The sequence below is a fragment of the Crocodylus porosus genome, unplaced genomic scaffold, assembly GCF_001723895.1.
Source record: "Crocodylus porosus isolate Cpor-Errol unplaced genomic scaffold, CroPor_comp1, whole genome shotgun sequence".
In the NCBI taxonomy this organism is placed as follows: domain Eukaryota; kingdom Metazoa; phylum Chordata; order Crocodylia; family Crocodylidae; genus Crocodylus; species Crocodylus porosus.
In genome coordinates, this window is record NW_017728886.1 from 69,140,586 (window position 1) to 69,156,857 (window position 16,272).

Sequence of the window (16,272 nt, forward strand, 5' to 3'; positions counted from 1 at the left end):
CAGTACTGATGTGTGTGGTAATATGTCTCTCATAACAACTGACAGTTCTTTCACTACTCTATTTTCCTCAGAAAAACACCATTTCTCTAACGGTTTTCCTGCTCTAAAAACTGGGTGCGTCTTATGGTCAGGTGCGTCTTATGGTCTGAAAAATACGGTAGATAGGCTGAGCACCTGTGGCTTCACTTGACTTCACGTAGAGTCAGAGACACTCAACACTGAAAATTAGACACTTGGGGTATGCAATATGTGATGGTGTTTCTGTTCTGTTGCACCTACTTGGTATAGTCTTGCTTTCTTTCTTTTTACAGAAGGGTTGAGGCTGTACCTGCTTTTCTGATGCATTACTGTCCTATAAAGACTTTCACTTCTCTTACAAACTGAAAATATATATTTTTTGCATTTACCTAAAATGAATCTTAGCAATTTTTACCATGCTAGGACAGATTTTTCCTGTTTTATAACAATTATATAAACTATGCAACCGTACTAACTTCTCCCCAGTAATTCTCATTGTTGCTTCCCACTAAGAAAAATGGCTAATACCAGTGCTTCATCTAATGTTTACTTCTCTTATTTGTGCTTTCATACAGCACCTTAGGTAGTTTATGACTTCATCTATGTTAATTTTTGATATTTTTACTTTTGTGTATGAGAATTCAATTGACTACTTGTGCTGTAGTGTTAGATCATGAAACAACTTCTGGTATTAATGTATTTTAAACATTGTTCTTTCTTGCTGGGGAACCACTAGTTTTAAGTCTGACAGGCTATATTAAATGGTAAGTTGAGATGTTGCAGTCATTTTAGGTTTATTAAAAAGATAATCCTGTTGTGGTCAAGACGACCATAAAATACGGTCACTTTGCAAACAGTTACTGAAAAGTCTCCACACACAGCATGCCTGACAATTAAATGTATTCACTTCTGTGGAAGGCAGCTTGGATTGATTTAAATTAAATGTAAAGTAATTAATATTCCTAATTTTAATCAACAAGCAGGGACCTTTGTTTTAAATAACCAAAGCTTATTTGATTTGGTATTTGTAACTTTTGTTTTCTTAAGAAGGACCGACTGCCATTGCTTGGTAATAGAGGTGCACTGATACATTGGTCTGATACCAGATTGGTACTGACATAAAGGAAAGTGGCTGTTCTGTATTGGAAATTGGCCCGATGGGGCCAATAATTTGGCCAATAAATACCTCTGCTGCATGCAGCCTCAGTGCAGCACTCAGGCAGTGAGGGGCAGAGCCTAGCAGTGTGGAGAGCTGCCTCCAGCTGGTAAGTCCATTGTGGTGGAAGGGGAGGGGGGAGGGAAGGAGTGTGAGGGGGGGCAGTTCAACGCCCCCCATGGTGAGGGACGGAGCAGGGGAGGCAGTACCCAGCCAGGGTAGGGTGGGCACGGGATGGAGCCATGGCTCATGGAGGAGGGTGGCTCCCGCCACTGCTTGCACCCTGGGAGGGCACAGTGGGGGCGTGTGCTCCCAGATATGAAGGCTGGAGCTGGAGCTGGAGCTGGAGCTGGAGCTGGAGCTGCGTGGGATTCTTCTTGGCGGGGGCTGAGCTTGGAGCGGGCACTGGTAACGCTGGGAGGTGGCTGCAGCCACCCCAAATTTTGCTGCAGCTCCAACTTAATGCCCTGCCTTTACCCACACACCAGGAAGAGCCAGGACTGCCCTGGGCTGGTTGTGGCTGTGGTGCTGGGAGCAGAGCTTCAGTTAAATTTGGGGTGTCTGCACGCTGCTCCCAGCGTTGCCGGGGCCCACTCTAAGCCCAGTCCCCGCCGAGAAGAGCCCTGCTCAACTCTGTCTCCAGTCTGCAGCTGCAGCCCACCCCACCCCACCCCTTGTAGATCCGGGGGCAGACGCCCCCCCGTGCCCTCCTGGGTGCAAGCAGTGGCGGGAGCCACCTCCACCACAAGCTGCAGCTCCATCCCACCCTGCCCTGCCCCTGCCCCCTCCCTCACTACGGGAGGCATTGATCTACCCTTTCCCCTTCCACCACAATGGATTTAAGGACTGGAGACACCTGTATTGGAAATTGGATCAGTATTGGCCAATATACCTCCTGAAATATAAGGTATCGATATCAGCCCCCAAAATCTCTATCGGTGCACCCCTACTTGGTAACCATTACAAGTTGTTGCTTTAAAAATGAAATACCATTAACGCCTACATACTAAACCAACTTTTTTTTTTTTTTTTAATGCTGGTGTGGAAAAAAAAAGGAGACAGATAATACATATCTCTAAGCTAGGGTGACTTCACTTAGTCTTGTGGAGAATTGCCTTTAAAAGAACTGGAGGGGAAACTAATGTTACAAGTTATACTAGTTTGGGTTTCATTTGTTTCTTCTATCTTGGTGTTGCTGTTTTCTTAAAAGCAAATGAGCCATCCATTCTTCCCAGCATTGATGATAATAGCTATCTACTGTATGCAGTAGCCCTGGAGATAGCTGATATAAATTACACTGCAGTATGTGCTGCCAGTCCAGGACCTAAATTTAGTACCTTTTGCTAACCAGAAGGATGTTATAGTAATACATATTTATTTAAGCAGTTATATAGCTTGAAACATGCTTATTCTGAATCACATGTTTTGCATTTTTTTACTATTTTTACTAGATTATTTGCTGTTTAGATGGAAATTGAGAGTAAATTCTAAAGCAGAGTTGAAGCATTTAAAATATATATTTTAATGGACTATAAGTATGTAAAATGTGTTGGATACATAAACTTACTTTTAAATATGTTTTTCAGGTAATTTACTAAACAGAGACAGTATTACCTATGATTAGGGAATTGAACCAAGAGCTACTTTTTACCATGGCTTTCAGGGTTTTAGAACTAATAGTTCTCATTTTGTCATATGCCATTTTTATTAACCATATATAGTGGAAGAAGAAAATATGCTTTCCTCCTCATTCAAATCATAATCAGCTTCTCTGTTTTGAATGACTTAGACATGGAATTTAATTTAATTCCATTAACTGAAATGAAAATGTTCCTTCTGTATCTGTAGAAGAGGCTGCTGCCCCCTCCAGAAGTGGTTCAGTGCTATTTAAAAGAAAAATCTGGTTCTATTTTCTTAGCCGGAGACTTGGTTAGTTTTGTGGTTTAATTTTCTGATTTGTTTTTTTTCATTCAACTTAAAAATAATGAAGTATAGCAAGTTTATATCTTAACATTGGTTATTACAATTTTGGTAAGTATGTTTTCTTACAGAGAGAAATAATTTAAGTCAAAGCCATCTTTTTTATTATTTTTTAAATTATATACCCTGATAAAATAATGTGTGTCCCATCAGTTGCTATACTGAATTGGAACATCATTCTGTAATGGGATTAATAACTCTCACTTTGAAAAGAACTGTATCTAACCTTATGTAACATTAAATTTTTGTATTAAGGTTACTTTTTCAGTATACTTTTATTAGAAGAATCTGGTATTATTTGGTAGAGAATAATCTCCTAGACTGCTGGTCTGATCTGATTTAGCAGTTCATATTCTTTCTGTGTTTCTGCCATTGCAGAGAGGTTTCTTTCTACTGGGAGGTTCTTTATGGTTATGATATGCAAGAAAAAAAAATCAACCACGCATGATTTTTAAAAATCGAGGAAGAGTTTGCAGGTCTACCAGTTAGATTTTTTTTTTCCCTTTATTTGAGCAAATTTCATAAGATATTCCTGAGAATTGATAAAAATGGGTCTCTGCTCTACTGTCTTCTTTACAGAATAATTTTTATAAGTTAGTGGAGTCCAACCTTTGGCCCATGGCCTATGGGCAACTCGAACTCCATTGAAGTTGTTAGTGTTCTATAAAAAGAAAAACAAATATTTTTAACCAATCCTTTGATTGCCTTACTATTAGGGTCATATTTTTACTGCCCATGAGAGTATACATTTCCAGGTACAATGTGAGGAAAATTTGAGTGAAGGCACTTGTTTATTTATATTGCACTACAGCTTTAAGACTTCATTGTACTAGACACTGTTCAAGCACATTATGAGAGACATTGCCTGCCCTTGAAGAGCTTACACACAGACAGAGGGTAAGAGGAGAAATTCAGTGGGACAGTAAAGTGTAATGACTTGCCCAGCATGTGACACCTGGTCTACAGCAAAGCCAGGAACTGAATCCAAGTCTTGTGACTTTATCAAGGGCTCTATTCACTGTTTCCTATATAGGTTGCAATGAAGGCCTATAACCATATAGCTGCAGTAGGATGTTTGTTGTCAGGCAGGGTTCATCCTTCTCTGCAGTTTAGAAAGCAAACAGGTATTTAAAAGGTAAGTCTGAATTGTAATCTGCTTTAGGCCTTTCACATTAGATACTTTATTGGTGCCTTTTTTGTTGCAGGAATGAGCTGCAGGTAATCCTGGCCTCTTCACCATGTTTTTGCAGTGTTCACAAGGTTTACTGAAACTTGCAAGTCTTCATCTTCGGACCCCCCAACTAAATCAGTGTTTAACATGTAATAGAAAGAGTTTTAGCACCAAATTGCTTTCTAAATGTCGAAGGCGAGTAGTTGTCACAGGTATTGGCTTAGTATCTCCTCTTGGTGTTGGGACACAATTCGTATGGAACCGCCTTCTCAAAGGAGACAGTGGAATTATTTCTCTAAATGGGGAAGAATATACAAATATTCCTTGTAAAGTGGCTGCTTGTGTGCCAAGGGGAAATGGTGAGGGTCAGTTTAATGAAGAACTTTTTTTGTCAAAATCAGAGATCAAATCCATGTCTTCTGCCACTATCATGGCCATTAGTGCTGCAGAGCTAGCAATAAAAGACTCCAGTTGGCATCCACAGTCTGAACTGGACCGCTTCACTGCTGGTGTGGCTGTTGGAATGGGAATGGTTCCACTAGAAGAGATTTTCAATACAGCCTTGACATTTAAGACAAAGGGATATAGCAAAGTCAGCCCATTCTTTGTCCCTAAGATCCTGGTCAATATGGCAGCAGGTCAGATCAGTATTAGATACCAACTAAAAGGGCCCAATCATGCTGTATCAACTGCTTGCACTACAGGAGCACATGCTGTTGGAGATTCCTTTAGATTTATAGCTTATGGTGATGCTGATGTGATGCTGGCTGGAGGAACAGAGGCTTGTATAAGTTCATTGTCCTTGGCTGGATTTGCCAGAGCCCGGGCCCTCAGTACTAATTTTAACTCAAGCCCTACACTGGCATGCCGACCATTTGATTCACAGAGAGAAGGATTTGTAATGGGAGAAGGTGCAGCTGTGTTGGTGTTGGAAGAATATGACCATGCTGTACAAAGAGGAGCAAGGGTCTATGCAGAAATTTTAGGCTACGGACTCTCTGGTGATGCTTGCCACATAACAGCCCCTGATCCAAATGGAGATGGTGCTTTCAGGTAAGAACCTGTAGATTTACAGATAAATTATTAAGCTGTTATTTTCTGTTAATCAGTATTTTACAAAGGTATCTAGAGAAACATTGTGCACCTCTCATAAATAGTATTCATATTAGGGCTGTGTGAAGCTTTGGTAGCCAATTTGATTTGCAGGAGATTTGGCCTGATTCAACGGCCGAATCTCTGAATCTGAATCAAATTGGGAGACCAGTTAAAAGGTCCAAATCGAATCAGAAGCTTCTGGATTGATTTGGAAAAGATTTGGTGCTGCTTCGGAGATTTGGCCATAGACCGCATCCTGTGCCCCCTGCCCTGACTAGGCAAACGGCAAGCTATGAATTAGGTGGCAGCATTGGGAGTGGGAGCTATACCCTGTTGCCGTTTGCTCCCTTCCACCCTGCATCATGCCCTGCCCCCCCACCTTGGCTGGGCAAGCGGCAGCAGGGCATAGCCTCCACGTCCAGCACTGCCGTGCCCCCACACCCCCCTTCCTGAGTCCCGTGCCCCCGCCGCCCCAGCTGGGCAGCACATCCCAGCCCCAATCCCTCCCTCTCCCCTCCCACTCCACACTCCTTCCTTTTTCCCTCCGCCCACCACAACAGACTTACCAGCTGGAGGCAGCTATGTCCAGCATGATGAGGACTGCTGCCTGTTTAGTCTGTGGCCAAATCTCCAAAGTGGCGAATCTTTGGATGCAGTTCAGCCAAATGGAATCAGGATAGTGATTCGAATCTGTGAATCAAATCGCTGTCCCTCTGAATCAGTTGAATCCGAATCCAAAGCGAATACTTGCTGCTTCACACAGGCCTAATTAGTATGTATTTTATCTGATGTGTAAGTGATAAACAGACCTACAGGTTTCCAAAAGTTTGAGAAATCAACCTGAATGATGAAAGATTTTTTTTTAAGGCTTTATCTTCTTTTTCTTTCTTTATGGTGTAATAGGTAAGTAGATGCTTTTCAGAGTTAGCCTCTCAATAAAGGGTTATGAAAGGGTTATTCCATATTAGAATATTTCACATGTGCTTTTGATACATACAGATTCACACAAATAACTCTTGGCCTATCATATTACAGGTTTTTTTAACCTCATTCACCTTGTGCCTATAGACAAGAGAGACAGTAAAGTACAAAAGCAGTTTTGTATCAAAATACAAAAGTTTTAGGTTGTCATATAGAAATATCTCTTAGTACACAGACAACCCTTACATAGAATGCAGGGATTGTATAGCAGTTGGAGAATCTCAAGTTCCCAAAATACTTTCTTTAGATATTGTCAGCAGGAAGAGTAAGAACTCCATGTAAAAGATCTAAGACTTTGACTGAGAAAGATATCTAGACACATACCTGCAGTAAAGCACGTGCTTCAAATAGATATGTCCAATACCTTTGTCAAGTAGATATGTCCAATACCAGCTGTGATCTGAATACAGATTCAGGCTTTGGATGTTGGATAAGAAACAAACAGTGCATTTAGACAGCAGGAAAGTGCTTTTAATTTTAATCAGCAGTGATTTGTCACTGATGTACTGACAAATCAATTTTATATACAGCTATAATATTCACATTATAGCTGATTTTTTTTTTTTGGCCCCATTCTTGGATATTTATATCTATGGAGATGAAAGTGCTCTATTTTCTCACCTACAACATGTAACTTCCCTGTCCCATTCCTCCCAAAAAACAGCCCCCCAAAATTGGGATGCGTGTTTTAAGTGAGGAAGCTGTTATCTTTGTAAAAAGAGCACTCCTGGAGACAATGTGCATGACATGCAGCTGTCAGGATGGATGCTGTTGTATATGCTCAATAAGCTAAAGGGGCAGTGTCATGTGTTAACCTTCTCACGGCTGTACTTACTGGCTGAGCTTTTGCCTGAAGCAACAAGTGATCTTTTGATGAGGCTTGTGATATGGAAACAACACTTTATTTACTGAACCTTTTTTGAAGAAGTACTTCTAGTAAAGAAACTAACAGTGTTACAGTTGCCCTTTGCAAGGGCCTAGGACATGACCTGGTGTGGCTTAGAGTAAGTCCTGGAGACAATGTCCAGGAAGCCTGGCATTGCAGGCGACAGTCTGTCACACCAGAAAGTTCCCGATGCCATGCTTCTGTGTTGCCAGGAGGACTCAATCTATAGCATATGGTCAGCCATGATTTTGAAAAAAAACTGTCTGTGTTTTGCCTTTCAAAAACTGTGTGTGTTTTATTTGGGGGTGTGTTGTATCTGGAAAAAAATGTGGTGTTCTACCTACTACTCAGAAATTTTTCATCTGTTATTAATCTGCAGAAAACTGGTTTTCACACAATTTGAAAACCTGTTACCCCCATTTACATTGTTTTAATGCTTTAGGTTTATAAAATGAACGTTGTGTAAATGCTGCATAATTGATTTGATCTCACTTAAACCTGTTATCTGTTTAAGCATATAAACCACCTGAGAGCTTTGCATGGATTAACTAAATAACATTGCTGAAGAACACAGGGAGAATTTTCTAGCTTTCATAGCTTTACTGTAGTAAGTTAAAGGTATGACACGTGTAAAAAGTCAAGAAGTTTAAACTGTTGGTTTTCAAAACAACTCCTTTTGTGTGTATATATAACATAGATACTACCATACCAGGCAGTCCAAAAAATAAAGCAAGTAAAACACCATAAGAAGGCGGGCTGAGTGGGAAATGCTGTGGATGACAGAGGCTCCTAATCACAGCTAAACCTAAATGTCCATCATCTGTGCCTTCTTAGAAAGTGCCAGTGTGAGTCAGTCCACTGTACTGACCTTGGAATGATACTATAGGTATAATCTATGGTTAGTTAATTTCTCCTCTTTTTATATGATGTGCCTTCAGGTTAACTCCTTTGTAAATGATCTGCCCTGGCAGGGGAATGTACTAAATGATTTAATTTTTGTGTTGTTCTGCATGTGTGCATTCAATAACAAATGTCAGTATATTAAGTATACAGCCGGTGCATAGTTTTGTAAGGCTCAGTCAACATTTTAGCTTGATTATGTATTTAATGTAGAAGAATAATTTACCAGATTTCTTCTTATAACACTTAGTTTGTAATTAATTGATTTGCTAATCTGGGAAATGAATTGTTCTACATTTCATTGTTAATCTCGGTTTCTCCCTAGCTGCAGATTTTTTTCCATCCTTGACAGTTCTTTGCAACACAGTTTTCATATGTACATCTTAAAATTGTAGAAGTGTAGTAATTCAGTTTGCATTGGGAAATGGTTAACAGTTAATCTCAGTGTCTCCCAAATTACAAATATTTTTACTTCTGGGATAACTGTTTACAAATGTATTATCAATTTTTCATACATATAATCATAACAAGACATTCAGTAGGAAATAGACCATTTTGTATTAAATGTTATTTAATTGTTTATTGTGATAAAGTATTATTAACTTTACAAATGAAAAGAGATATCTGTGGAACAGTAATATCTATAGTTTGTGGGTCCATTCATTGTATCTCCCTTTTCTCACCTATGAAATATTTTTTTCCATAGTGACCAACCACACTAGGCTTCCCAGGACTGTCATTAATTTTAGAGCTATATTATGGAGTTCCTCCAGAGTCCCTCAAGTATAAATTTTATCCCAAACTTGGAAAATTGGTCCTGAATGGTCAACCCTTTAAACATTCCTGTGGTGCCAGGTACACTCTTTCTGGTTGCAGAGTTCTGTACTCAGTCTCAGAACTGTGAAGGGCCTGGGATTGTGTTCTAGATTTGGTATCCCACAGTTGGTCACTTTATCCAGTGTAAACTTTAATTCAATCAATATATTCTACACAATATAACAATAACGGAGGGTAGGAATAGATTGCTAATAGAGCACAGGATTAGGTTTCAAAATGACTTTGATAAACTAGAAAAAATGGTTTGAATTTTATCAATTTAAGAAGTGCAAAGTCAACTGCCTGAATACAAATTGGAAGATGACTGACTCTGCTACACCACCGTGGAAAAAGACTTGGGGGTTATAGTGGACTAGAAGATGAATATTAATCAACAGTGTGTCCTTGTTGTAAAAAAAGCAAATAGTATACGAAGTTGTGGTAACCAGAGCACTGCCTGCAAATCAAGGGAAGTGATTCTTCTGCTCTGTTCAGCACTGGTGAGGTCTCAACTGAAATACAGGTTACCCTTGCTTAATGCTATATATGCATTCCTGGGAAAGGGTGTATAACTCAAATTCACATAAAGGGAACCCACTTTACAATGTAACAAATAGGTATACGTTTCCAAGAACTCGACTGTACTGACCCCCAGACCCATTTCTACCACTTTTTACAGGACAATTTTGATACCTACCAAAAGCAGACAGTGCACACAAGTAGGGGTGCACCGATCAAGATTTTTGGGGCTGATACTGATAGCCGATGTTTAAGGAGGTATATTGGCTGATACCAATCTGATTTCTGGTACAGCTGCCTCCAGCTGGTAGGTCAGTTGTGGTGGAAAGAGCATGGGAGAGGAATGATCAATGCCCCCCACGGTGAGGGAGGGGCAGAGGCAGTGGCAGGCATTGCCCAGGTGGGGCTGGGCAGAGCCACGGCTTGTGGGGGGATGGCAAATCCCACTTCTGCTTGCACCCTTGGAGGACGGGGGGAGGGGCCATGTGTCCCCCAGATCTGAACTGGGTGGGGCAGGATGGGCTGTAGCCAGGGCTGCACGGGGCTTCTCTTGGCAGTGGCTGGGCTCAGAGCAGGCACCAGTGGCTCTGGGAGGATGCTGCATCCATCTCAAATTTTGCCACAGCTCTGCTCCCAGTGCCAGCACAGCCCCGGATTAACGGCCTGCCTCCACCCACATACCAGGAAGAGCCAGGGTTGCTCTTGGCAGCTGGTGGTGGCAGTGCTGGTAGCAGAGCTGTGGTGAAATTTGGGGTAGATGCAGCATCTTCCCAGTGCCACCAGCACCTGCTCTGAGCCCAGCCCCTGCTGAGAGGAGCCCAGCACAGCCCTGGCTGCAGCCTGCCTGCTTGCCCTGCGCAGATTTGGGAGGCACATGTTCCCTATCCCCTGCCCTCCTGTGGTACAAGCAGTGGCTGGAGCCGTTGCCCTCCGCCCGGCTGGGCAGCAGCTGGCCCTGCCCCTTCCTTTGCTGTAGGAGGCATTGATTTGCCCCCCCCACATGCCCGTTCCCTCTCCCCTCCCCTTCCACCACAGTGGACTTATCAGCTGGAGGCAGCTCTCTACGCTGCCGGCTCTGCTCCTCACTGCCTGCATGCTGCGCTGCGGCTGCACGCAACACAGGCATTTATTGGCCAAATTATCAGCCCCATTGGGCCAATATCTGATACAACCACTTTTCTTTATATTGGTACCAATCCAATATTGGACTGATGTATTGGTGCACTTCTACACACAAGCACAGGCACTGTCATACTGGGGATGACAACTACAAAACGTGTTGCAGCCAACAAGCGAGGAGCACAGATCCACACAGGAGACTATGTTGGTGTGTGTCACTTCCACAATGCACCGCATAAAGCAGCTGACTGTGGGCTTCCACCACACCGATTGCATAAGAGTGCATTTACCTTGCATATAACTAATTTTTGGTATAAAAAGCGTCATCGTATAAGAGCAAATTCACACGTACAGAACCTGCATAGAGCGAGGGAAACCTGTACTGTATTTTGGACACTAAATTCCAAGAAAGGCATATTGGAAAGAGTCCAGCAAACAGCAACCAAAATGATTACAGGGCTTGGAAACAATTTATGAAACAAGGCTGGAAGAACTGGAATTATTTAGTCTGGAGAGAAGAAGACTGAGGAGGGATTTGATAGCAGTCTTGAAATATCTGAAGGAAAGAAGTTGGTGATAGATTATTTTCTGTGGTCTTAGAGAATAAAACAAGTAATAATAATTTTAAATTGTTGCAAGGGAAATTTTTGATCAGATATCAGAAAGAACTTCCTTGTGATGGTGGGTAGGCATAATATCAGCTTACCTAGAGAGACTGTAGACTCCAGGTCCTTGAAATTTTGTAAGACCAGGTCAGATGGGATGGTGTAGACAGGAGTGATCCGGCCTTGGGCAGGGAGTTGGACTAGTTCCTTCCAGCTCTAGTTTTCTATGATTCCATGAAAGATGACAGAGGTGTAAGTAAATATAATGTTCTTGCATTTCTGATGATAAAATATATGGGCCTGTTTCTCCTTTGCCTTTCACCTTGTATGATTATAGTGGTACAAAGTTTGTGCCTTTATTCTGCATCCTGATTTCAGTCATCCTGTACAGATGTTTGTGAATGATTCCAAAGGCAGTGGGAAATCAGGCTCTCTCTCTCTCTCTCTCATTCCTTAGATGTATGTCTGCAGCAATAAAAGACTCTGGAGTAAGTCCTGAAGAAGTAACGTATGTCAATGCGCATGCCACTTCCACGCCACTAGGAGATGCTGCTGAGAATCAAGCTATCAAGAGACTTTTTAAAGAGCATGCATATAATCTTGCAGTTTCCTCAACAAAGGGAGCAACAGGACATCTTTTAGGGGCTGCAGGAGCAATAGAAGCAGCTTTTACTGCGCTGTCCTGTTACCATGGAATTTTACCACCAACTCTAAACCTGCATAAAACAGAGCCAGAATTTGACCTCAATTATGTTCCACTAACAGCCCAAGAGTGGAAAAGTGTGAAACGACGCATTGCTCTCACTAACTCATTTGGCTTTGGTGGTACTAATGCAACCTTGTGCTTTGGTAATATTTAATTTAAAATGTGTATAATTACTATGCATTTAGTTTGATGTATCACCTGAAAAATTATTTGCAAAGATGCATAACTTGTTGCCCCACAGCATTTTTACACAAACCAGAACACTTTTTATTTGCTCACATTTGAGACTCCTTCCTTCACCCCTCTTCCCCTCTGATACTTACCAGGTTATATTTACAGAGTGCAGGAGAAAGCATAAAATCAGATTTTCAATAAGTAATACTTAATGTTGTGTGGTTCCTGGGCTGTGCTATGTGTCTATAGTTCATACTCACTTTGCTGGGAATTCAGGATGCTCAGCACTTGGTAGGATTCAGCACTCATTGTTTAATTGGTCTATTCTTTCCCTTACGATATTATTAGTCTTTATTTCAGTTTAAATGTAACCTTTAAAATAACAAATTCATCACTTCAGTGATGAAACATTAAATAGTTTTAAATTCTCTAAAATACTTTATTACAAATAAGTCTGCAAAAGTGTATGCCAAAATAAAAAAAGCTTCCCTTTTTCCCTAGTAAGCTCAGAAAAATAAAATGGTTTTGTAAATGGAATTGTTCTCCAAATCATTTTCAAAGTTTGTTCCAGTTAGATGGGGGAAAAAACAGTTTTCAGGTAGTGAGATACAGCTGCAGGGTGTTGAGACTTAGGCTTTTGTTTGCATCAAAGCTAAATCTTTTCACAACATGAAAATAATAACTCAGTTGAAATGATTTTTCCCCTAAAGGCTATTAGTGTACAGATACATATTTTAATTTAAAGGATGGGTTATTCTGTCACTTGCTTGTTTCTTCCTTAAATATGTTGGTAGCCATGATTTTATTTCACACTGTGATAGATAGTATTTAAATAAATATATACAAATTCCCCTGCTGTGTGTACAATGAAAGCATTCTAGTCCTTTGCAGAGTATGACAGCCTAGAAGTAAATCTTAGCCATGTTTTAAATTTTCCTGGATAAATGAAATTCAAAGAATAATTAGCATACACTATAAAAACAAATTTATGTTAAAAGATTACATTTAATAATCTTTCTTATTGCACGATCTCATCCTGCAACGTGCCTTTGTCTTTGAAATCCATGAATGTTGAATGTGTACGGTATGATAACTGTTACAGAATCATGGGGCATGCAGGGACTATTAACTTGATGTTTTTGTTGGTGATTATATTTCTGGTTTAGTAATCTAAAAGAATATTTCCTACTGGGTTTAGAGACAATGAAGGTCATTAATACAAATCTCCAGCAGTGAAATAATCGAGTAAAATGTCTCCTGAATTTTCATTCTATACCTCTCCCAGGAAAAATTTTTACTTGATTCCAAGGCTAAGTACAGACAGTTGAAAATCCTGAAGCTGATTCAATTCAATCTTTGCTGATTAGTCTAAACTGTAGACTAAATCAATAAGCAAGTGAAAAGATATTCTCTTTTGATTCTGAAAATGCAGCCACATGCCCACAGTAGCCCAAGCCAGAAGCCAGGGGATGCTAGAGCATGCTTCCCTGTTCAGCTGGAGCAGACAGCTTGGGTCAAGGCTGGCCCACCCACCCTGTGAAGGGGGATTTGCAGGGTTCTGGGGGACTGTGAGTTAACTTGAATCTGGAGGGGATTTGAGACAGAAGTTCAATGAACCAGTTTAATCTAAATCAAGTCTGATACTACATCCATCCAGGTTTATCTTGAACTGGTTTTGGCTGTTTTGAGAGTGGTTTATGTGCACTGAACTTCTGTTGTGTTACAGACAGCTTTGAAAGGTTTCCAATCACTTATACCAGTTTGTGTGTCACTTCTGTTCCTAGCCTAGATTACTATAATGACAAATAATACAAACGGTGTAAAATGACAGTCCTGGCCTGGGGTGAGTCTCAGTCTATGGCAAGCATAAGATTGTTACCAACCAGCTGGGGTCAACATGTGGATGATGGGTGACAGCCTTGTGGGTTAAATATATTTATAAGTTCTTCAATGTGTTTGAGGAATACACTTTTTATCTGATTTTTTTGTGCTCAATGTATAGTACTTTGCTTTATAAAAAAATGATGTACCCTGTCTTTGTGTCTGAGAGCTGTGCTGCAGATTTGAACTGGAGTTAGATTTGCTGAGGTGTTTATAATGCTGCAGCCTCAAACCTCAATGGAGAGGATAACTGGTATCTCATCATGTGAAAGGTGACAGCAGAAGGCCAGAATCTTTATGTGGGTTGCCGTGAAGGGGACCATGAAGGTGTCAGTAGCTACTGTCAACATGGAAAACAGAGGCACTCAGTACCTTGTGATTTAGGGTGTATGGAAAAGTTTTTATTTTCTAATAATAATTCAGATGTCTTGACAGTGTTGCATTAATTTCATAAGATGAGATACTTGATTCATCAGAGGGAATCCATGGCAGGAAGCACCAGGTCTAGTCTCTGAGTGCTACTATGCTAAGCAACCCTGCAAAGACAGACATCACATGAAAATTTTCCATAATTACATAAAAGTGCATATGTGGGAGTAGTAACATGATCCAGCTCAATCAAATATGCATCTGTCTTGTGCAGATTTTTAAGCAGTTCAACATTGTACAAGTTGATTGTTGCCCATATTCATGTCATCTCCTTAGTAAGAAGACATGAATAAAGATTCTTGAATCTGTTCCCATAATAGGTTACATGTTAATTTTAATTTATGACATTTTACAGAACCTTAGCTGACATTTGGCATATTATATAACTAATGTATGAAAAGAGACAGAGCAGCAGTTTAAAGAGGAATGCCCAGGTGGCAAATGAACTGAAGCACAGAGTAGAAGTGACGTTTTTAATAGGCCATCAATGCACAACACATGATGATGGGCCTAGACGTGCTGTGAAGAAAACCTATCTGACATATGCCAACCTTACCTTAGCATCTGTCCCAACCTAACATACTGACAGAATTTATTTTTCTGTACTTAAACAGCAATAAAAATCCCATTACTTTTGTAGTTTTGTAGTCCCATTCCTTTCTGTTTAAACCAAGATTGGAAGCACGACATCATAAGATGAAAAGCTTTTTTTTTTTTTTTTAGAGGAAATGCATCAGAATGAAAATATTGTATTGAAATAATGTTCTGAGGTTATAGCTACTCAGTTATCTCTTACTTGGTTATATCATTCTGAGTTTATGGCTTCTGTGAACAGCTTAGTTTTGTTAAAAATGAAATGCATGTATATGATTTCAAGAAAATATTTTCCTTTTTACCCTCACCTTTTATGTTATTATTAAAATACTTGAGCACCAAGATCTTTCAGAAGCAAGATGGAATTGGACCTGACTGGTGTGGATACTATTTCCACTTAATGAGTTAAGATACGATGTTAAATATTCTTACCTGGAGACAGAAAGGAACAGGTGGGCATTTCAGTGCTCTATAATACCATAGGAATTGCCTTGTTGTATGACATATGCCAACTGTCATACAGATATGCTATCTGTCTGGTAAAACATACTATCCAGAGCAATGTCCTGTAGCAGTGATTTTGGAAGGAGGTGCAGATATCTTGCAGCTGGCAGTTAAGGATAATCATTCCTCAGAGGAAGTTTATTTGTACCTCACCTAATATTTGAGATTAACTAATGATCTAGAGCATTAGGGTTAATATATTTCTCAAATCTCTCTTTTTGATATATCATTACTGCAGTTCTGCATGGAGAATTTTTTATAAATGTCCAATCCTTTTTTTGAACCACAATGGGGTTTTTGGCCTCTGGGATATAAGGGCTGGAAGTGCACTGAAATAGTAACAACAGGCACTGAAAAAAATGACTAGAAGTCAGCGTTTCCTGAACCCAGCTCAGTACATTTGCCTACCAATCTACAAGATATTTTTATTTTAGCACTCGCATAGTATTTTTCACATACCAATCTCATGCATGCAGGCAAACATTGAAATGTTTCCAAGCATAACAGGCCTGGAAACACTTAAAAAAAAATTGTAGGGGTTCACCCCAAGACATACACCTCCTGTCATACCTTCTGGCTGGAACACCTCAGTATCACCACAGCTGCATGCAGAAATACTCTTCAGCCAGCAGGGCCAGCCCACAATTTTTGCGGCCCCCCCTGCAAGATATAGTTTTGGGGCCCCCTGAACCATTGAAAAATCAAAATTGCGGTTAATTGCAGTGCAAACTCATTGAA

The 16,272-nt window shown here is 40.4% G+C and overlaps 1 protein-coding gene across 4 annotated transcripts in view; it reads left to right on the forward strand.

Moving 5' to 3' along the window:
- OXSM (3-oxoacyl-ACP synthase, mitochondrial) overlaps nt 1–13,451 on the forward strand; it is a 16,298-nt gene extending 2,847 nt beyond the window's left edge. For 3 of the 4 annotated variants that reach the window (XM_019536140.1, XM_019536133.1, XM_019536137.1), the window contains exons 2-3: nt 4,360–5,378; nt 11,704–13,451. In XM_019536140.1, coding sequence (XP_019391685.1) covers nt 4,393–5,378; nt 11,704–12,106 — 1,389 coding nt within the window. In that variant the 5' untranslated portion in view covers nt 4,360–4,392 and the 3' untranslated portion in view covers nt 12,107–13,451. Of the gene's footprint in view, nt 1–161; nt 235–4,356; nt 5,379–11,703 lie in introns of all 4 variants that reach the window. The other variant, XM_019536128.1, reaches the window with a different exon arrangement.
- Nucleotides 13,452–16,272: the final 2,821 nt, after the last annotated feature.